Source organism: Xiphophorus hellerii, chromosome 4 (genome assembly GCF_003331165.1).
Source record: "Xiphophorus hellerii strain 12219 chromosome 4, Xiphophorus_hellerii-4.1, whole genome shotgun sequence".
In the NCBI taxonomy this organism is placed as follows: Eukaryota; Metazoa; Chordata; class Actinopteri; order Cyprinodontiformes; family Poeciliidae; genus Xiphophorus; species Xiphophorus hellerii.
In genome coordinates, this window is record NC_045675.1 from 3,207,950 (window position 1) to 3,230,310 (window position 22,361).

General features: G+C 38.1%; 1 protein-coding gene across 2 annotated transcripts in view; it reads left to right on the plus strand.

The window, feature by feature from the left end:
* Nucleotides 1–22,361, plus strand: part of wdhd1 (WD repeat and HMG-box DNA binding protein 1) — a 28,781-nt gene that overhangs the window by 262 nt on the left and 6,158 nt on the right. The window contains exons 2-18 of one of the 2 annotated variants that reach the window (XM_032561436.1): nt 101–191; nt 955–1,066; nt 1,167–1,318; nt 2,451–2,562; nt 3,363–3,413; nt 4,299–4,394; nt 4,473–4,565; nt 5,691–5,797; nt 5,874–6,015; nt 6,843–7,038; nt 8,088–8,266; nt 8,339–8,523; nt 18,700–18,941; nt 20,106–20,243; nt 20,317–20,473; nt 21,498–21,612; nt 21,755–21,886. In XM_032561436.1, coding sequence (XP_032417327.1) covers nt 115–191; nt 955–1,066; nt 1,167–1,318; nt 2,451–2,562; nt 3,363–3,413; nt 4,299–4,394; nt 4,473–4,565; nt 5,691–5,797; nt 5,874–6,015; nt 6,843–7,038; nt 8,088–8,266; nt 8,339–8,523; nt 18,700–18,941; nt 20,106–20,243; nt 20,317–20,473; nt 21,498–21,612; nt 21,755–21,886 — 2,286 coding nt within the window. In that variant the 5' untranslated portion in view covers nt 101–114. The remainder of the gene's footprint in view (nt 1–100; nt 192–954; nt 1,067–1,166; nt 1,319–2,450; nt 2,563–3,362; nt 3,414–4,298; nt 4,395–4,472; nt 4,566–5,690; nt 5,798–5,873; nt 6,016–6,842; nt 7,039–8,087; nt 8,267–8,338; nt 8,524–18,699; nt 18,942–20,105; nt 20,244–20,316; nt 20,474–21,497; nt 21,613–21,754; nt 21,887–22,361) is intronic. The other variant, XM_032561437.1, reaches the window with a different exon arrangement.

The window sequence follows — 22,361 nt, forward strand, 5'->3', positions numbered from 1 at the left end:
TAGCATTGCCAGCTAGCATAAGAGTTTTGTACAGAGTTGTTACAGTTGTGTAACGTATTTAAGTTTGTATTTTAGTATTTTTTTTTATTTGTGTGTTCAGTCTGGTTGGTTAAAATGCCCTGCGAAAGGAAGCCGATGCGCTACGGCCACTCGGAGGGACACACCGAGGTCTGCTTCGATGACACCGGGAGGTAAGTTTATCCATTTTTTTGTAAATATGAGGAAATGAAAACCACAAATAATATGACTTGGACCAGTTTAGATGCTGGACTCGTTTTCTGCTGGACATGTTCTCCGTCAAATTCCCTCACAGTCCACAGATCTACAAACAAGAGCAAACGGAAAATGGATGTAGTAGGTTATAGTATCCCAGCAATGGGAATCCAAAAGAACTGATGACAAAAAAAAAAAAATACATTTTTGAGTTTATTTCAATGTGGGAAGAATAACAAATCTTGCAATCATGGAGCTAAATGACAAAATTAGTTTTCTGTAAGAGAAAACTTGATTTTTGGCACCTAACAGAAAGGCTGTCGTATGGTAACATTTCAGAAAATACTAAATTGTGGCATGTGTCGATGTCTGCAAAGATTTTCATGCCCTTTCCACGTGAAAAAATAAATTTCAATGTATTTCTCTGTAAAGCAGTTCAGGTTCAAGTAATCTATGCCTGCATGGCTGTTATATATATAAATAAGCTAAAATGTTTTGGATTTTATTTAGGGCAGGTTTTTCATTTTGCTAAACCGTAAAAAACACATTGAAATGTGTGCTTAAAAAAAGACAAATTATGCATTTAATCTAGAGTCTTAATATAATTTAAGGACAGAATTATATTAATAGAATTGGAAAGAGAAAAAAGTTAGAACATAAAAATGGTCCACAAACTATCAGATTCAAAAATGTCATAAAGAAAAATATTTGATCATTTTTGAGTTAAAAACGTTTTTCCAGGTATATCGTAACCTGTGGAAACGACGGCGATGTTCGGATTTGGGAAAGCCTGGATGACGACGATCCAAAGTTCATCACCGTTGGGGAAAAGGCTTACTCCCTCGCACTCAAGGTTCGCCTCTTCTGTCAGCTTGCAGCCTTCAGGTTGTCGCTAAAACTGATAAATTGAAGCTTGTGATTGTGGAAAACATTTGTCTTTTGTTTCCCCGTAGAAAGGCAAGTTGGTGACGGCGAGCTCCAGCAACACGGTGCAGATCCACACGTTTCCTGACGGCGATCCAGATGGCATCCTGACGCGGTTCACCACCAACGCCACTCACGTCACCTTCAACCGCAGCGGCACCAGAGTCGCCGCCGGGTCCAGGTGACCGACACCAGAAGTCACCAAGGGATAATTTTATTATGAATGTTTTGTTCCCAAACAACTGGCTACTTCTCCAGTTAGTGTTAGAAATCAACTGATATGGGTTCTGGTTTACGAAGTTCCATTGGCTTAAATTGCATGCAGATTACCCAGAAAAATGGAAAAAGACATGATTTTGATGGCTGTCGTGAGTTAAAGCACTTAATTTAACGAAGTTTTATTATTCTTACAGGAACAACCACAAATAATATGTTTATATTAATATCTGTTCTTGAGGAATTAAGTCAGTGTTTCACATTTTTCTATTCAGCAACTTAAGAAGTTCCGACTGAATAAATCACATTTATTCAGTCGCTATTTAGTACAGCTGACACAAATAATGGTAAAATTTAAATTAAATAGCCCCTATATGTTATGGAAATATCGGCCATATTGACAAGAGAAAACTAAGGTTTTAACAAAATGTTAGCTAATCAATGACTCTTTTGGATCGTTTCAAATTCAAAAATACTTTATTGAATCCTGTTGTAACTCTTATACATTCAAATTCTTCAGATTGTTATTATAAATGGTGACGGCTAAGACCAGTCATCTTTAGATTAACTCATTGACAGCTAATCAAATTTAAAAATGAAAATGAGTTTTCTCTTCTTGTATAGAGAATTTAATCTTATGGGCATGAGAAACCTTCACAAAATGTTTTCTTTAGCTTAGCTTCAGAGTTATATTCATGCTCCAGAGATTTTTCCACGTCGGTTTTACTTTGTGAATCCATCCGTGTCTGTTCTGCTGAGATTTGATTCCACGTTGCTGCTGCTGCTGCTGCAGCTGAAACCCACCTGGCAGACAGAGAGCGCCTCTTCGGGTTGATTGGCTGTGATTGGAGCAGGATGTGCGCTTCCTGCATGAATTGATTCGTTTTGAGCAGCTTGATCACAACAAGAGAAGCTCAGGACATGAAGCTGCATCGATGTTGCTGTTTTCTGGCAAATGAGGCCTGTTGTGTTATCGATCCCTTAAATTCTGGCTTCGCCGCCGCCAGAGGAGGAAGTCCGGATTATTTTTCCTGTTTTCTCTCACTATGACGTCATGAAGTTGTTTTTATTCTCCTGTTTTTGTTTTTTCTACTCAGTGACTTCATGGTGAAGGTGGTGGAGGTGTCAGACAGCAGCCAGCAGAAAACACTGCGGGGTCACGAAGCGCCCGTCCTCAGTGTGACCTTTGACCCTAAAGATGAATACTTGGTGAGAAAAAAACAGAACTATTTTCTTTATTAGATTTTTACTCAGACATTAGCTGCATATGTTTCTTTCTTATTTTAATGATAATTATTTCATTTATTTGCTAGATTTTATTTTAGTACATTTATTAATATAGAAATAGTACAAATGCATTATAATTTAACAATTTTTTTTAATATATTACCAGGAATAAGATTAAATAATTAAACTTCTTTGCAAAGTTTTATTTTAGTACATATATTAATAAAAATAGTAAAAATTATTTCTAATTATTTTTTTATGGTATCATTACTAGGAATAATGATAATAATCCAAGTGCAATAAATATGTTACAATGGTTTTATTACAGATTAATCATCATAATGATACAATTTTATTTAATATTTTATTATGTTAGAGTACACCTGAAATAAGACAAAATTAACTTAAAAATAACTTTTAAAATGTCTTTTTGTAAGAGAAACAATCTGCCAGTGGAACCAGCCATTTTAAAATCAATTTTAATGAATTATTTACTAACAACAAGCTCCTATATCCTGCTGAAAAAAGTTATTTTTGTCTTATTTCAAGGGCACTAAGATATTTACACTAGAAAACAGAAAAATACTTGGTAAAATTGTGTGTTTTTGCAGTGTAAATGTTTTGGAGATCAAATTAGGAAGTAATTTCACTTAATTAAATAAAATTAATCTATTTCGACATAAATTTAGAGCCATATTCTGAACTGATTGGTATACCTGAGGGGTAAAGATGATGAACTTGTTTTTTTTATTAATCCGTTTGCACCGTCTCGTCTCTGTCAGGCGTCTTCCAGCTGCGACGGCTCGGTCGTCGTGTGGAGCATCGAGCAGCAGGTACGTCTGATTCCCGTCAGCCCGGGGCGAACAAACTTTTACCTTCATGGGTCAAAAAACACCGGGGGTTTGGAGTCCAATAAAGAAATAACTAAAAGAAACAAAGTAGTGACTATTTTACGCTATTCAACAATAAATTAGGTTGGATACTTTTAAGTAAAAGAGTAAAATAGTAAAAAAAAAAAAAACATTGAAGTATAAATTATTGTAGATCCTCATTAAAAGAAAGATGCAAATGTTTCCACTGAAAATAATGAAACATTCTTTGTATAATTTGAGCAATAAAAATGATACTTAGGTCATTTTGTTGAAACGTATACAGCTAAGTTTAATAAAATCATTACAAACAGAGTCTGGGTGTTGAATACTTGGTGCCAACGTTTTCAATTCTAAGATTTTAATTGGTCTGTAATAATTTTATCTCGTTATGGCAATAAATTTTGCTTTAATTTATCCCAGAAGTTATTGTGATAAACAGTAATATTGTTGTTTTGAGATCATTTTCCAGTAATCTAATGGTAATGCCATTATAATCCATTTGCAAATATCAATAAACTTTAAATTCTAATGAACATTTAACACTGGAACACATTTTAAATATCCAGAATAAAGAAACAAAACAACAAATAAAATTAGCTATGAAGTCTCTGTAAACAAAATTGTCCTTCAAAAATGGTTTAGCTGAGCCCAAAAGACCAGACCAAAAACTTTTTATCATCCAGAGGAGAAAAACAATAAATCCTGCTTTAATTGATCATGTGATTGATTGATTTATTGTGGCAGGTCTAATTTTAGTTGTGGACCCCGTTCCATAACCAGTTTCTTCAGTTTTCAGCCTTTGTTTTTTTTTTTTTTTGAAAACGTAATTTTCCTGTTTCCTCTCAGACTCAGGTGATCAGCTGGCCGTTGCTGCAGAAAACGAACGACGTCAGCAACGCCACGTCTCTGTGCCGTTTGGCGTTCCAGCCTGCAGCCGGGAAGGTCGGTCAGCCGGATTCACCGCGCCGAGCGGGCGGATTAAAAAGAGGCAAATCATCTGAAAAACGTTTTCAATGTCAGTTTTTAGCTGTTCCAGTAGAAACCAGAGTTCACCTGTACGAGCGGGGAACCTGGGATCACGTCGGCTCGCTGTCCGACGAGCTGCTCACTCAGGTGAGCATCTACTGCGCTGTAAAAAATTATTGAATTTCAGTTTGGTGTTTTTGGAAAGTGCTTGATATTCAAACTGCAGAGTTTTGTAAATAAAATCTAATGTTTGATTGAAAGCCTAAATTTGGGAAAAGTTATTTTACAGTTAAAACTAGATATTTTAATACACTGCAAAATCACCAAACCTTACTTAGTGCAAATATCTTAGTGCACTTGAAATAAAACGAAACTTAACTTACAAATAACTTTTTAACAAGAAGTAGCAGCTTTTGTAGATGATTTTAAATAACTTTTTTAATAATTCCTTAATATTGATGAAAATATACTTGTTCCATAAGCAGGTTATTTTATTTATAACTTGGAAAAAAATATTTTTATAATTGAAATAATTTCAGTGCAACTAGTATTGTTTTATTAATCAATATTAGACAATTAATGACTTAAATCAATGTCTTGTATCTTTCTGAAAAGTTGCTTGTTAGTTAATTTTGTCTCATTTAAAGTGAACTAATTCATTTGCACTAGAAACTATAAAAAATACTTGGTAAGACTGTGTGTTTTTGCATTGTACAGCTTAAAAACCTTTTGTTTTAAGTCAATAATTCCTCAATATTGATGAAAAAAGTTCTTGTTCCACTGGCGGATTATTTCATTTAAAACAACTAAATTTTTCCCACGTTACAAGTTAAATAATCTGCCAAAAAATACTTGGTAAGATTTTGTGTTTTTGTAGAGTACACCAAATAAGAAGACAAACTATTTTTCTTCTCACTGTCTGAGGTTAAATCAAACTAAATATTCTTGTTTTAGGTCAGTTAGGTTCACTAAAATTATTTCTGTTTGCTTAATGCCAGAGAACAAATCCTAAAAAGTGTTTTCGTGTAGTTTCTTGTGCAAATATCTCGTATTTAAAAATTGGATTTTACATTAAGTTATTGAAATTTAGAGATTTTTGTTTGTTAAATTAGTGTTTTATTTACAAACTAATCAGATGGAGACATTTCAAAACAAAATGCTGTAGAACGTAGAATATTGTCACAAGATGTTATAACAACTACTAACTGGTTCAGCTGTAAAGAAGCGTTCTGGTTTATTCTTCATAAATAAAGCTGTTTTTTTTCTCTGCAGCCTGTGAACGTGGCGGCCTGGTCCCCTTGCGGCCGCTTCCTTGCAGCCGGCGCCATCGGAGGTTTGCTGACGATCTGGGACGTGAACAGCCGACTGGTAGTGGAACGGTGCGGCCCAGAGTCGGATCTCTTAGGAACCGTGTTTATCGTCGTCGTTCTTAGAGGTGAAATGTGTTTCCTGCAGGCAGAAGCATGAGAAAGGATTCACGGTGTGTAGCTTGGCCTGGCATCCATCCGGCAGCCAGATCGTCTACACGGACACAGAGGGCTGCCTGGGCCTGCTGGACGGACTCGGCACCTCCGGTACCGGTACCAGCTCCACCAAGGTACCGCCACCTTCCACCTCCGCTCTAACACTCACTGCTGTCTCCCTCACCATGCAGGAAGCTCTTCCTGAACTGGTTTACTAATTTTTAATAAGATTTCTGTTGGTACTTGCAGTTTTATCCATTTAAATAATATTTCTAAATGCATTTGTGCAGTTTTACTAATTTTATATAACATTTCTGTTGGTTTTGCACAATTTATACTGATGTTCAAATAAAATTTGTGATTGTATTTGCATGGTGCCAGTCATTTTAAATCACATTTCTGTTAGTATTTGTGCAGTTTTACTCATTTTAAATAATATTTCTTAGTATTTTTCCACTTTTCCTAATTTCGAATAACATCTCTGATGGTTTTAATGATTTTTAAGTACAATTTGTGATTGTATTTGCATGGCTCCAGTCATTTAAAATCACATTTCTGTTAGTGTTTGTGCAGTTTTACTCATTTTAAATAACATTTCTGCTGATATTTGCACCAGCAGAAAATTTTTGTTTGCACAGTTTCATTTTCACAAAAAGAATTTTTTAATGCACATTTGTACATTTTTAAAAATTGTCCCAACCATCCTACTCTGCAGATTCTTTTGGATTTAGGGCAGATTATTCTTGATAACTACACAGTATTTTATATCCTTTTTTCAGTTCTTTTTAATTTAGTTTTGATATATTTTCGTCTATCTAAATCCCTGAATTTATTTATTTCATTTTTAGCCAAATCTATCAGGCTCCTTCTTTGCTCAGTTTTTTCCACCAATTAATTGAAGACGATGAGATTAATTTCCGTCCAACAGAATGACTACATATAATTTCTGTTTTGTCTTCAGGCTTCAGCTGCGAAACCTAAAGACTACGACGACCTGTTTGACGAGGATGATGACAGGCTGATGGATGAAGGACTAAGCGACGCCAATTCACCAGTAAAGAAGGCGGCGGAGGATGAGGACGATGACGACTTCCTGATCCCGTCCACGGGTCGAGTGAGGAACAGAGGCGCCATCCTGAACGATGAGAACTCGCTGGGTGAGGAAGAGTTGGGTCGTTTCAGGTGTTTTCTGTACCTGCCGTTTAGCTACAAGAACAGAAAACACGACTCTGAGACGCAACTGTAAGACAGGAACAAATGTTTTAAACAACTTCCAGTTACGTTCCTGGACTTTGAGGTTAAATTTCAAAATGTACACGTTTTATTCCAGTATTTGCATCTAATGTACGTGGAACTTGCATGTTACATTCGGAAACTGACATGTTACAATTTTTATCTTGCAATACACATTTCAGCAATGCCAAACTACTCTCTAGTAATATCCGTGTTCCCATAGAAAACTCATAGGCTCCAAACGTTCAGCTTGTGTTTAATTTACATCCCTTGAATTTCATGTGTTTGTCTAAAAACTGCAGGTTAACATTTGTTAATTAAAGCTAACATTATAGAATTTACTTTCATGCTATTTTCCAGAATTTGTGCACTACTTTCTAGAACTTTACCCTGCTTTGTTGACATTTTACGCCACTTTTCAGAACTTGATTGCAACTTTTTAAAAAGTAGCATTAAGTTTAAAAAGAACTTAATACTACATTTTAGATTTTGTGTGCTACTTTTTAAGAATGTGCAGGCTACTTTGAAGTACTTGCCTGCTACATTCTGGGTTGTGCATTTTTCAACATTTCTTAACATTCCCAGAACCTAACTGGTGCAGATTGCTCAAATTCCTAAGGGGGAAAAATAACCTGCAAGTTCCAGAAACTGATCTGCGTTCTGCTTTTTAGATCTTGTACATCAACAGACAAAGTCAAACAAGTTGTTAGAATTTGAAAATTAAATTTTTGGAACAGTCTGGAAAGTACCAGATTACAAGTCACTTTATGATCCTGTCTGGTTCTGTGTTCAGCGCAGTGAACACGAAGGTCTGGGGAAGGATTGGCTGCTTACTGTATCTTTAATCACAATGCTTTTAAATGCAACACATTAAATTCTAAATAAATTTAAAAACGCTGTTTCAGCATAGACATGTTTCTGTTAGATTACTGTTAAATTTGAAGGTTTTTTTGTTCTTATGCTCTAATTTCAAACACAGGATCCCTAAAACTCGGTCAAGATAAGTTTGGTGATGATGAGGATGATGACGCCGGCAGCTCTGTAGCCCCGGCGGCGGCGCAGCGCCCCGTCTACGACGGCCCGGTGCCGACTCCTCCCCAGAAGGCCTTTCAGCCCGGAGCCACGCCAGCTCACCTCACTCACCGCTTCATGGTAGGACGCCCGGACTCAAACCTCCATTTTCCCGCTGTGGGTTTCCTTCCTCATGCAACCTACACTGTCCAGATGTGGAACTCTGTGGGGATAGTGCGAGGCTACAACGACGAGCAGGACAACGCCATCGACGTGGAGTTTCATGACACCGCCGTCCACCACGCCATGCACCTCACCAACTCCCTGGGTCACACCATGGCCGACCTTTCCCAGGAGGCCGTGCTGCTGGCCTGTCCAAGCACCGACGACCTCGCCAGGTAAGGCTGGATTGGACGATGCGGCTGAAAAACGTATTGTTATAAAATCGTTTCATATGAGTTGATATCGATAATTAGAGCTTTTTTGTTTTAAATATCTGAAAAACTGGCTTCCAGTTTTCACTCCACGCCGTTTTTTTTTATTATTTTTGAGCAGTTAAGAGGCACAGTGGTGAAACCTGAAACTGCTGCTGCGCAAGTTTCTCAACAGATTGTTGCTAGGTAACCAGCAGTTACTCAGCAGGGTGTTGCTCGGTAACCAAAGTGAGAGATAGTTGAAGCCTGTCAGTCTGACAGGTGTGTACTACCAGGATATTTTCAAATTTTTGTTTTAATTTTAAAATTAGATTAAATGATTTACAGAGTATGAATTATGTCAAATTAAATTATATTTCAATATTAGGGAGAAATTTGCTAAGTCCTCTTCTGCATCTTGACAGAAACCAAACTGTCATTAGATTTATATTCAGGCAGAATACATATTTTACGTATTCAAACGTCGGCAATTTTCTCAGCTTTAATTTAAAACCATGTTTTATAAAAGTTAAGAAATGAAGACACTACGACCATTATTTTGAAGGATTCCTGCTCATCCACAGGATGGAACTGCCTGATTTTTTTTGGGACGTTGCTCATGGCGTAGTAAACGATCGTAATAATTTCCACTTGCATGATTTATCACTTTTGTCTCTTTCTACCAAGATTTGTCTTCAATCTGCTGCTTTTGTCTCAACTAATTGTATTTTTGAAGGACAGATTTGTTTATAGTATCTTCATAATTCATTTTATTTATTGTTTCTGTTTTGTTTATTTATTTTGCATATTTAAAATGTCTTTCGGTGTTAAATTTTTGTTAGAAATGAAAGTTTATTGACATTTGACAGTGTTCTGCCTAGGCCTGTCACGATAAACGGTAAATCAATCAATAGTACGATAAATTAAAACTATCGATGTCATTTTAATTATCGGCATTATCGTCTCTTCCGGCCTTTTTCTTTTTCTGTTAATGACACTGAATGATAAAAGGCTCAACTCCGGTGCTCTCCACTGACCCTCCCTTCCTCATTTCCTTAGTGTAAAGCCCAGCGCACACTACACGATCTTAGAGCTGCCGATTGTCGGCCCATTTTCAAAACCTGAGACCAAACATTAGCCGACAGAAATCCTAGGTATAACTGTTCGATCGGGTTCGGTCCTGCCGTGTGGTGTCCAACAATGGGCACAAAATAATGGCTACAAGTCCAGTGAACTAATTTTAAAACCAGGCATTAATCAATGCTTTACTACAATCTACCTGCAATGCATGTGGCTAGTGTCAGCGTAAAGTCCTGACTGAATGAAATCATTATAACCTATTTACGTCACGTTAACGAAGAACAGCTGAAAAGTTACCGGGTTTATCAACTGCGGTAGCAATTTCGCTCCAACTCCTCCCTTTGCCATTTCTATATTCTTTGCATGTTGAATAAACATTAATGTTGTTTCCACATATCATCTCCAATGTCTGCTGGACTTCGGGTTGCGCTGTGTCAGCTGTTTGGGATTCCCCTCCGTAATTTCCCCTCAGAAAGCGCGGAGGGGAATCTGCGCTTTCTGATAGTCTGCCTGTCACATTCAACAGGCTGCGTCACATTCAGACTATTTTGAATATAAACAAGAATAAAAAGCATGAAATTTACTGGTGAGATGATGTAACACCACCAGCAGAAGATTCTGTGATGTCACTAGTGAGGCAGTCTGTGTGATGTCATCAACTAGACATATATGTACAGAACACAATTCTGCATATCTTTCATTGCTTGCTATATCGCTGACCAGTTCAGACATACTCAAAGCTCTTTCAAATACCGTTCAGGTAATTTAGAAACCGACTGATTTTAAAGAACTATTTAAGGGAAAATGTTTCATCAAAACCCAAGATACCACAATGGAAAGATGGGACCCCAGATGAGAAGGGGATTCCAGCACAACTCCCAAGGCAGGTTCCCTCCTGTGCACCCGAATGTTTTGCACGAGGAAATCCAAAGGCTGCGTGCTTTTTTGGAAATGGAGAGAGCCCAAAGGTTTGAAGACAACCAACGACTGGCCCACATGGAAGAAGAGCTGGAAGAAACAAAACTCCAGTTAAAGAGGCAGAAAGCTATCAAAGAAGTCTTCATCAACAAGTCCAAAGAGTCAAAGAGGGAACTCGAGAGAGTAGAGAAGCTTAGTGATCCAGCAGCTGTCAGCGCTGCGATCCTTGCTTCCAACGTGCACAACGATGTGAGACATAAGAATAAGAAGATGCTGCAGCAAGACTTTGTAGATCTAAAGACGGCCCATCTCCTCAGCCAGGAAGCATTTTCATCAGAAATCCAGGCTGAGAAAGAGAAAGGTAAAGCCCTCCAAGAAGAACTGGACAAACTCCAGACTTCTTACGAGGAGCTTTGCTGTAAGTATGAAGCTGACATTGCTCTGGTGAGGCAGGAGGCTGAGATACAAACGTTTTGTGAAGAGAGGGATAGTGAGGTACAACAGCTCCTTGAAAATCTAAGAGCTGAAAAGGAAGATATGTTTCAACAAATGTCAAAAGAGATCAAATTTCTGCAAAGCAGCGAGAAAAGTTTGCAGGACGAATTGGACCAGGTCAAACGTTCATATGAAGAACTCGGCGGGAAGTATGATAGAGATGTTTCTGGACTTAAAGCCCAAGTAGAAACATACAAGAAAGAGATAGATCTTGAAAGAGAAGCCAGTTCAGAGAGAGCGAAGAAAGACCTTGAGGAAATCAACAAACTGAAAGCTGAGCAAGATCATCTCTATGAAACAATGACGGAAGAGTTCCAGACTCTGCAGCAGAAATTCAACGGGCTCGCAAAACATTTAAAATCTAATATAGGCCAGTATGAAGCAAGCCATTCTTCACTTCAACAGCAGGTGCAAAATCTTCAGGTGCAAATAACTGAGGAGAAAAAAGCTCACTTGGAAGACTTGGCTCTTCTCCAAAACATAAAAGCCATGAATGCCGACCTCCAGGAAAACACAGCAAATGATATGAAAATCCTGCAAGAAAAGGAAAGGGATGCACAGATTGAGTTAGACAAGATTAAAGGTTTGTACCAGGAGCTGATTTGTAGATATGAAACGGATGTTGCTGCTCTAACACAACAAGCAGAAAAATATCAGCAAGTAAATTGTGAGAGGATTATTAAATTGGAAAGAGAAAATGAGGATCTTCAGCTTGCCAACTCTCTGAGAGATGAGAAGGAAGACCTACAACAAAAAACATCACAAGAGTTTACAGATTTTCAAGAGGAGGAGAAAGATTCAGAGAGCCAACCTGACCAGGTTGACGTTTTACATCAAGAGGTTTCTTCTGAGGAGGATTTCTCAGAAGAAACCTCATCAGGTTGTTCCACGGATTTGGAATCCGCAGCAAAGACGGAGTTCGCTGTAGAAACCATCCAGGAGAATGTGGACAACCCAGATCCTAAATCCATGCAGGATGGTAAAAGGAAAAAGCCAAAGCTTTCAATTTGGAAAAAACTACAAAACATTCTGTGTTTGAAGAAACAGAAAAAAGAAGAAAAAGAGTGAACGAAAATCAAGAACGTCTCACTTTAAATATCATGCCATGCGACGCTCCGTCATGACAAAAATTAAAAAGGCAAGTTTTTTCCCCCCGTTAACCAACTAGAACAAAGATCCCTTCTTAACCCAATTCAAAAAACAATCAAACGCTAAGATGAATTTGAAATAGAAAAAAAGCGGGCAGCACGGTGATGCAGTGGTTAGCACTGCAGCTTCACAGGGAGGATGTGTCAGATCTTTGCTGTGTGGAGTTTGCATGTTCTCCCCGTGCTTGCGTGGGTTTTCTCCAGGTGCTCTGGTTTCCCCCCACATCTCCTAAAACATGTAGGTTAGGTCAATTGGTCAATGTAAATTGCCCCTCAAAAGTGTTCAAGAAACTGCAAGAATTGCTTTAAAAATCACCTGAAAGTCTTGAGGTATCAGCACTAAATCTAAGACTATTCCTTACCCAACGATGGCTGCTTCCTCTGCTTTAGCCCTTTTCCCTTCACTTTTTTAGTGGCAGATGGCTCAGTGCCACAACAACACATAGCTCAATATTTATAGCAACCGATTAATTTAAGAATTAAAATTCTTCTTGTAATAGAAATGATTTCTGTTTATTTTCTCTCTGTTTTTGTAGTTTTATGGTTTGTCCTTTATTTTACCTTCTCTACTCACATTTTATGTTGCACTTGCACTTTTTCGTAGTGAAATGTGTTTAAATCCGGAATTTAAAAAAGGTTAACAGAAGGATCATGCAGTGGCTTTTTAAAAAAAATGTTCAGGGTGACTGTGGCTCAGTGGGTAGAGTGGTCGTCTTGTGATCAGAAGGTTGTAAGTTCGAGTTCAGCTTCCTCCTGCCACATGTCGAGGTCCCCTTGGGCAAGGCACTTTTGTTGCTTACCGATCTGCATATCGGTGTAAATGGGTGAATGTGACTGTAGTGTGAAGTGCTTTGAGTGGTCAAAATGATTAGCAAGGCACTACATAAGTTCAGTCCATTCATCTTTTTGTTTCTTTGATAAATCCTGTGTTTTTATACCAAACATAAAAAAGCTGATTTAACAAGTTTGGACTTCTTCAGGGTCCCTGGGTGTTAAATTAAGGTTAGAATTACATCTGTACATAATATTAGATGATAATTGTAATCATAATTTAATACTCTGGACCCTGAAGAAGCCCAAACTTGTTCTATCTGGTTTGTTTGTTATAAGAAAAAACAGGCTTTATCAAAAATGAAAGAAACTGTGTGATCTTTCTGTTAGTCTTTATTTAGAAAAATGTATTCAATATAATATAACAAACTTAATAAAAAAAAGTGCAATTTAACATGAAAAACTGAGTAGAAAAAGTAAAAACGAAGCACAATCCATGAAACAGAGAAGATAATCAGAAATTATTACTGTTAGTGAGGAAAATCGATTCTTAAATGAATACATTGCTATAAATAGAAACCTATGTGTTGTTGAGCTAATGTGTAGTCTACTGGTATAAAGAGAAGAACGACAGGATGCTCAACATCTACAGAGGCTGTAGACCTCAACACAGTTATCCCAGGTTCAATTCCAAGTCTTGGGTAATCTGCTGCATGTCAGTCCCTTCTCTCTCCTCCAAATCTCCTGTTCAATTACTGTTTAATAAAGGCCACTAGAGAATAAAAAACTAAAAATGTATTCAGGAATTGTACAACAAACCTACAGGTAGGATCCGGATCAACGGGGGATTATCAGAAGAAATAAAAATCGAGCAAGGGTGCAGACAAGGATGCTCTATATCCCCATTATTATTTGCCATATTTATTGAACCTTTAGCACAATGGATTAGACAGAGCACCAAAATACATGGCATTAAGATAAATCATATTGAACAAAAATTAGCGCTTTTCGCAGACGATATTTTAATCTACTTAGCAAAACCTCGGGAATCCCTCCCAGAATTACATAAAACCTTGATAGAGTATGGGAAATTTTCAGGTTATAAACTGAATTCCCACAAAACTCAGGTTTTGACATTCAAATATTCACCCAATAATATTGATAAGGAAAACTTCAAAATGAATTGGGACATGGACTCAATAGTATACCTAGGAGTGACCATTCCTAAAGACCCAAGGAATATTGTCTCAGTAAATTATGACCCATTAATGACTAAAATAAAAAACGACATATCCAGGTGGAGCCTGTTACCCTATCTGGGTCTCATGCAGAGAATAGAGGCTATCAAAATGATGATGCTGCCAAAGCTACTATACTTTTTTCAGTCACTACCAGCAGAACCAGCCAAATCTATGTTCCAAGAAATTGACAAACTGATTTCAAGATTTATTTGGCTAGGGAAACAGCCAAGGACTAGATTTAAAACTTTACAGTTAAATAAAAGTAAAGGAGGTCTCTCACTCCCAAATATGAATAACTACTACAAAGCAGCACAAATAATCCCATTGGTGGAAATGTGTGACCCCTCATACACAGCAAAATGGAAGGAGATTGAATGCAAAAGCATTGGTGTCCCCTTGCAAGCAGCAATTGGAAATATAGACTTAATAAAAGACCTTAAACAACTCAATCCATGTTCAGAAACAGCACTCAAGACCTGGTCAAAATTAGTAAGAGAAAATAAAGAGTCATGTTTACCAATCAGGTGGATAGCATATGATCAAGACTTTACCCCAAATAAAACAGATATTACTTTTAAAAAGTGGATTCATAAGGGCTTGGTAAAATACAATAATTTATATCAAAAAGGTTGTCTGAGGACCTTTCAAGATATCAAGCAAAAATATGGCCTTGATAACAGAGATTTTTTCCGTTATCTACAAATCCGGCATTATCTAGAAAAAACAAACAAAGATAAGCTAGACGGAACATTTGTCGACATATTGAACATCTTTCTAAAATCGTATCAATCAACCCCCGTTAATAAATTAACGTCTAAAATGTATAATGAACTACAAAACTTGGCAGGGGGGAATACACTATATATAAAGGAGAGATGGGACAAGGAAAGGAACAGTCAAATTCACATTGAGGACTGGTCGGACATTTTGAATAACTGTTGGAAATGTACATCATCACTAGCCTACAAGGAATTTGCTTGGAAGACTGCTACACGCTTCTTCAAAACACCAGCTCAGAGGGGCAGAAATGCAGACAGAACATGCTGGAGGTTATGTGGGTCGAATCAAGCCGGCCACTTTCATATTTTTTGGAGCTGTCCTAAACTATTTTCCTACTGGGAGACAATTAAGCAAAGTGTAGAGTTTGTTATTGGGGTCAATCTTGTTCTGAGCTTTGAGACGATGTTCTTGGGCAGACGACCAAACTGTGTAAAGGGATTCTATAAAACATACATGTTCAATATAATGCTTACTGCCAGCAAGAAAGCAATCACTCGAAAATGGATGACTGATAAAACACCCACACTACAAGACTGGATAAACATCATCCAAGACATTCGCAAGATGGAGGAACTGACATTTGCACTGAAACTGGAGCAAGACAGATTTGAAAGATCCTGGACCCCATGGCAAACTTTCATGGACTCCAGATCTGAAAACGATGACAATGAGGTGACACCCACTGTTCTTTAGCTACTCTGTTCGATGTATACTGTTTTACAGTTCAGGAAAGTTTTTACGACGTGGTACCAGTTTGTTAATTCTTTTTTCTCCCCGTTCCTCTGAGAGGGTCTGGGGCGGAAGAAGGGAAAAAAAAAAAAAGAAAAATGGAACACTAAATACCGGTGGTAGGATAACCACAGGAAGGGTTATGTTGTACGGACCAATATGTTAAACTGAATGGATGCTAGTATATGTCTGTACCACCTTTTGTAAATGGAGGAGATACACGTCCTCCTTGTTGTTCCATAATAAAAATTTGAATTAAAAAAAAAAAAAAAAAACTAAAAATGTGCCTGCCACCACATTGTGCTCATTTCCTCATGTTGAAAAAAAATGAAAAAAATACAACTCTTTCTTGCTCTCTCTCTCGTTCTCTCTCATTCTTAAATAATAAATGTTACATACATATACTGTACATACACACATACATAAATGCACACATACACCCACCCCAACATGCACACATATACACATCCCTTCCATGGGCTGCCACCTTATCGTGGTGGAGGGGTTTGAGTGTCCCAGTGATCCTCGGAGCTATGCTGTCAGGGGCTTCATGCCTCTGGTAGGGTCACCCAATGCAGAGAGGTCCTAGGTGAGGAACCAGACCAAGTGCAGCCCAAATAACCCTTATGATGAGGACCACCAATGGAAACAGTGTTCCCTCTCCCGGACGTGGGTCAACGGGGCCCCACTCTGGAGCCAGGCCTGGAGGAGGGGCACGTTGGCAAGCGCCTGGTGGCCAGGCTTTAACCCATGGAGCCCTGTCAGGCTAAACAATAAATATTTAGTTTACAAACTACATTTAGCATTAAGCTAAATATTTATTTAAGCTTAAGATTTAGTGACCAAGCTATATATATTATATTGAGCTAAATGATAAGCCTTGAGCAAGCTGAATACTTAGCTCTGAGCTAAGTATTTGGCTAACAAGGCAAATATTTGTCTCTGAACTAAATATTTAGTTCAGACTAGGGTAACGGGTACCAGGATTCCGGACCCGTCAGCAGCAGATGAAGCTGAAAAACAGCATGTAAATGAGCACAAGGGAGACGCACTCTGTGTTACTCCAATTTCTCTCAGCTTATTTATTGAACAAACCAGCTCATTTAACTGTCAATACAGTCCAATTTATAGTTCAGTAACTTACTGTACACATTAGACATATTCCATCATAGACATCAACATTAGCTTTCCTTAAACCAGAAATAATCCCATAACACCATATTTTGTCACAATTCCCTCAGGTAACATGTACCTTCAATTCACTGCACTTTATATGCATATTTAATCAGTGACATATTTCATGGGCATGTATCTTACAGTTGTTGTAAACTGGCATAACCATCTTAGAATTCAAACTACTTTAATTAAGTGAATGCATTAAATCACAGTTTAACCTTCCACCACTGTGTTTAGAACACAAATAAACCCTGGAGCCTGATAACAGTATATCACTCTCACATCATGGATTATATGTATATCTAGGCCTGTCGCGATAAACGGTAAATCAATCAATCGTACGATAAATTAAAACTATCGACGTCATTTTTATTATCGGCATTATCGTCTCTTCCGGCCTTTTTCTCTTTCTGTTAATGACACTGAATGAAAAAAGGCTCAACTCCGGTGCTCTCCACTGACCCTCCCTTCCTCATTTCCTTAGTGTAAAGCCCAGCGCAGACTACACGATCTTAGAGCTGCCGGCCGATTGTCGGCCCATTTTCAAAACCTGAGACCAAACATTAGTCGACAGAAATCCTAGGTATAACGGTTCGATCGGGTTCGTTCCTGCCGTGTGGTGTCCAACAATGGGCACAAAATAATGGCTACAAGTCCAGTTAACTAATTTTAAAACCAGGCATTAATCAATGCTTTACTACAATCTACCTGCAATGCATGTGGCTAGTTTCAGCGTAAAGTCCTGACTGAATGAAAATCATTATAACCTATTTACGTCACGTTAACGAAGAACAGCTGAAAAGTTACCGGGTTTATCAACTGCAGTAGCAATTTCGCTCCAACTCCTCCTCTTGTCATTTCTATATTCTTTGCATGTTGAATAAACATTAATGTTGTTTCCACGTATCATCGCCAATGTCCGCTGGACTTCGGGTTGCGCCGTGTCAGCTGTTTGGGATTCCCCTCCGTAATTTCCCCTCAGAAAACACGGAGGAGAATCCGGGCTTTCTGATTGGCTACCTGTCACATTCAACAGGCTGCGTTAAGATCCCAGTCGGGGGAAACCCCTGATTTAGATCGGAGTGGCAACAACGATCTACCATAACACACCACACAATCTTAGAAAGACCAACGTTTTAAGATTGTTGTATTGGGGAAAATAGGAGCAAAAAATCATGTAGTGTGAACTATTGCATCAGGTAGTCGATGTGCCCATCTTCTCTATTTAAATCTAATTATTACTGAAGGGCAACATAATATACAGACTTCATAATCTGCACTCTTTTGGTTGAATGCAGTATTTATTTCCACTTTTACTTTATGTTCTTTAGGTTTTTTTTCAAGTGTGTTTTTTGTTAATGGAGACTGAGAATCCATTTTATTTTTGTTTTTGGTTGTTTTGTTTATCAGCTCCAGTGTTTAGTGTTCTTTTGAAAATAAAGTGTATCTATCTTTGGCAGGAAATCGCATGGATTATTACGTCATTTCCATTAAATCAGTGTAAAAAGGTCTTCAAGCAATATTATCGTTTATCGCAATAATTTTTGAGACAATTAATTGTTCAGCAAAATTTGCTATCGTGACAGGCCTAGTTCTGCCGTTATTATTCCATTACCGTCATATTACTGGAAGTGTTCTCAAAACAACAATATTATTGTTTATTGCAATAATTACTCATCCAGCGAAATGTGTTATCATGACAGGCCTAGTAAAGGCGCGTTACTAGCTTTAGCGGCTAATGGGCGCTGTCCTCTCCAGTGATATGTGTCGGTGGGTTCTTCCAGTTCCAGTGAGCGTCTCTAACTTCTCCTGTTTGCTCCCAGTAAGCTGCAGTGCCTCCACTTCTCCTGCTGGGACACCAGTAAGGAGTGGATGGTGGACCTGCCGCCGGGCGAGGACGTGAAGGCGCTGTGTCTGGGTCAGGGCTGGGCGGCCGTCGCCACCAGCGCGCTGCTGCTGCGGCTGTTCTCCGTCGGCGGCGTCCAGAGGGAGATCTTCAGCCTGCCGGGGCCGGTGGTGTGCATGGCCGGCCACGGGGAGCAGCTGCTGGTGGTTTACCACAGAGGTTCGACCCAAACACAAATACAGAGGTTTCCCTGAGTCCAAACAACAGGCTGGACTTTTCTTGCAGATCAGAGTTATTTTTTCTCATTTCTGTGTTTATTTCCTCCTACTGAAAAGTCCTGAGTTCAATTCTTTTGCAGATTTTAAAATATCCTGATATTTCAAATTTTATGTAAGGCTGACACGATTAAATGTGATTAATCCATTATTGAATTAATCAACAACGTTAGTTATTGGTTAATCGTTAACTATAACAATTTGCTGAGAGAATAATATATTGTCACCTTCCTAAAATAATGGCCAAAGTCATTTTTTTGCCAAAAGTTATTATTTAATTTTCTTAACTCACCTGGTTCAAATTCAGTAAAATTAATCTCCTATCAAGCACCAATCATTAATCAAAAAAATACAGAATAATTTATAGTATGTTTTTAGCTGCAGATGAATCCTTTGCTACAAATGATGAAGCTTTCACTAAAGGAAAGCTGTTACCATTTTAGTAACAATTAATTGGATAATAAATTGTTGTTGCATTTTAGTCAATGAAATGTTTTATTTGCATATTTTAACTTATTTCTAATGTATAAAAGAGGCTTAAAAGGTTAAATAAAAAATCTGAACAATGTGCCAATTTTTTATGATTAATCAGTTAATCTTCAGAAGAATTGATTAGAAAAATGATCATAGATGCAGCACCAAGTTCACTCTACAATGTTCCTAGAGACTTTGGAAGAAAAACAGGCCCACAGCATCACACGTCTTCAGCCGTACCTAACAGATTTGATGTTGAAAATCTCAGTTTGCGTCTCATCTGACTAAAGTTCCCAACTCCTAATTAACATCCTAGAAGTATTTGGCAAACTCCACATGTTCGTGTTTGTGATGGTAGGATGGAAAAAGCCTTTCTTAGCTTCATTTCTGATCCACTTTGCATATAAATGGCATCTAGTGGTTGTCATGGAGACAGGTGAGCTCAGTATGTTACAGATCTGAAAATGGCTATTTTTATTTTATTTTTATTTTTTTACCTTTTTCCCTCGTTATCCACCTCCTCTGTGGGTTTTGATGGGTACAAACTTTTACCTCTATCAAAGATGAACAGGCTCTCAAAATGGCCGCCCATGAATTGTATTGATGCTCATGTTTTTTTGCTTCGTGCCCTCAGCGACGGGTTTCGACGGAGAACAAGCTCTCGGCATTCAGCTGCTGCAGTTTGGTCTCAGAAAGAGGCAGCTGATGAACGGCGAACCGCTCCCCCTCTCCCCCAAGTCGTACCTCTCCTGGGCTGGGTTCACCGCCGAAGGTCAGAACCCGGACGAAGTTTCTCACGTCTGGACGAAAAGTTTGGTTTCAGAGCCGCTTTCTCGTGTTTTCAGGCACGGCGTGCTACGTGGATTCAAACGGGCTGGTGCGGATGCTGAACCGCGCCCTGGGCAACACGTGGACGCCAGTTTGTAACACCAGAGAAACCTGCAAGAGCAAATCGGATCACTACTGGGTGGTTGGGGCGCACGAGAACCCCCAGCAGCTCAGGTGAGCCTCAAAAACTCACAGGCTGAGTGTGTAAAGTGGAAGAAGCTTTTATATATTACTGCTGAGAAAAATGATGACTGTATATGGAGAATAAAGTGTTTTTATGTTGAAAATAATAGCAGTGCAGCTCAAAATATTAGAAAATTCCAAAAAGTTATTTTTCTCTCCTTCCAAAAAGTTAAACTCTTTTAGATTCATTACATATGGAGTGAAATATTAAAAACCTTTTTTCTTGTAAATTTTATTATTCTGGTTTACAGACAGTAAAAACCCAAAATGTGGCTTCTCAAAATATCAGAATATTACACAAGATAAATAAATAAAAAAAATGTTTTAAAGAGCAAATAAAAAGTATGTTAAAGTCTATACCAGAGCTTCAACTAGCAGTTATTTTAGTTATTGATTATTCTATTTATTAATCAAAAAATCAGATTAAAAACTTTGTCACATTAAAAATAAAAAGTCTCCAATAATCAAACATCTGTGGAAGTTTAGGGTCACATGAAAAAAAGATTCTGACTTGTTTTTCCTCAGAATTTCATGTTTTTAAATCCTAATTCTTAATTTTTTGTCACAGATTTCTGACCTTCACATCAGAATTAGTGTTTTTTTCCTCTGAATTATGAAGTTTTTTCTCAGAACTTTTACTTTTTTATCTGAATTGTGACTTTAGTCTTATGAAAAAAAAAATCTAAATTATGAGAAAAATTCAGATAAATTTTTTTTCTATTCTCAGTGGCACTAACCCTCTTCTACATCCTCCTGTTCCAATTTTTATTACCTTGAATTGGAGTATTAGGCTGCAAAAAATCAGTCCAGTGGCAGCAAATGGCCCCCGCGCCACACTTTGAACACCATTGCTTTAACTTATTCGCAGTAATAAAACCGTTCCATTTCACCTGTTTAGTGAATCTATATAATTCATGAGCTTAATGATACTCTTTTTTTTTTTCTCCTTGTTTACGGTTTAAATTTTGACGTCAAGTTGATTATTTTATTTGTATTATTATTTGAATGCATTCAGGTGTATCCCATGCAAAGGCTCCCGGTATCCTCCCACTCTGCCTCGGCCGGCTGTCGCCATCCTGCCGTTTAAGCTGCCGCTGTGTCAGACCAGCACAGAAAAGGGACAAATGGAGGTGAACGCAAACACAAAAACCCAACACATGTTGGGAAACGGCTTCTCTCTTTTCATTTTGTTTCTGAGGCATGCTTGTTTGTTGTAGTGGAACGGTTTCAGGAAGTAATTCCTAAATTTTCCGTCCTCCATTTTGTTTCCAGGAGCAGTACTGGCGTTCCGTCCTCTTCCATAATCACTACAGCTTCCTGTCCTCCAGCGGCTACGAAGTCGACGAGGCTGCGCAGACGCAGTCGGACAAGGAGCAGCAGGAGCTTCTCATGAAGATGTTTGCTGTAAGTAAGAGAGAACATGAACCTTAACTATGCTCTAAAATACACATTTTATACTTCTACTTGGGTTTTCACTGTTTCTAAAAACAAAAAAACACTTTAAAAAACCACCCAGCTGTTTTTCAGCAACAAGTTTTTAGTATGTTTTTTATGTTTTTTGGTATCTGGAAAATAAGCCATTTTAAAAACCTTCCTAATGTAACGTCTAGCAGGCACTGACCTTTCACCTAGTAGCCCCAGCCAAGCCCAGCCCCGTTACCCAGCAACCCCAGGGGAACTCTGCCTGTTACCTAGCAACCCAAGCTGAGCTCCACCAAACTTTTGGTCAGAACAAGAGTAACGGAAATGAAAACCAGAATAATTTAAACAGCAACAAGCAATAAATCAGTTAATTGAATGTTAAATTGAAACAATCTCAATCATTTCTATTTGCAAGATTTAGCATTTTTTTCTCTTTCTGATAAAACTGGAAGATAAG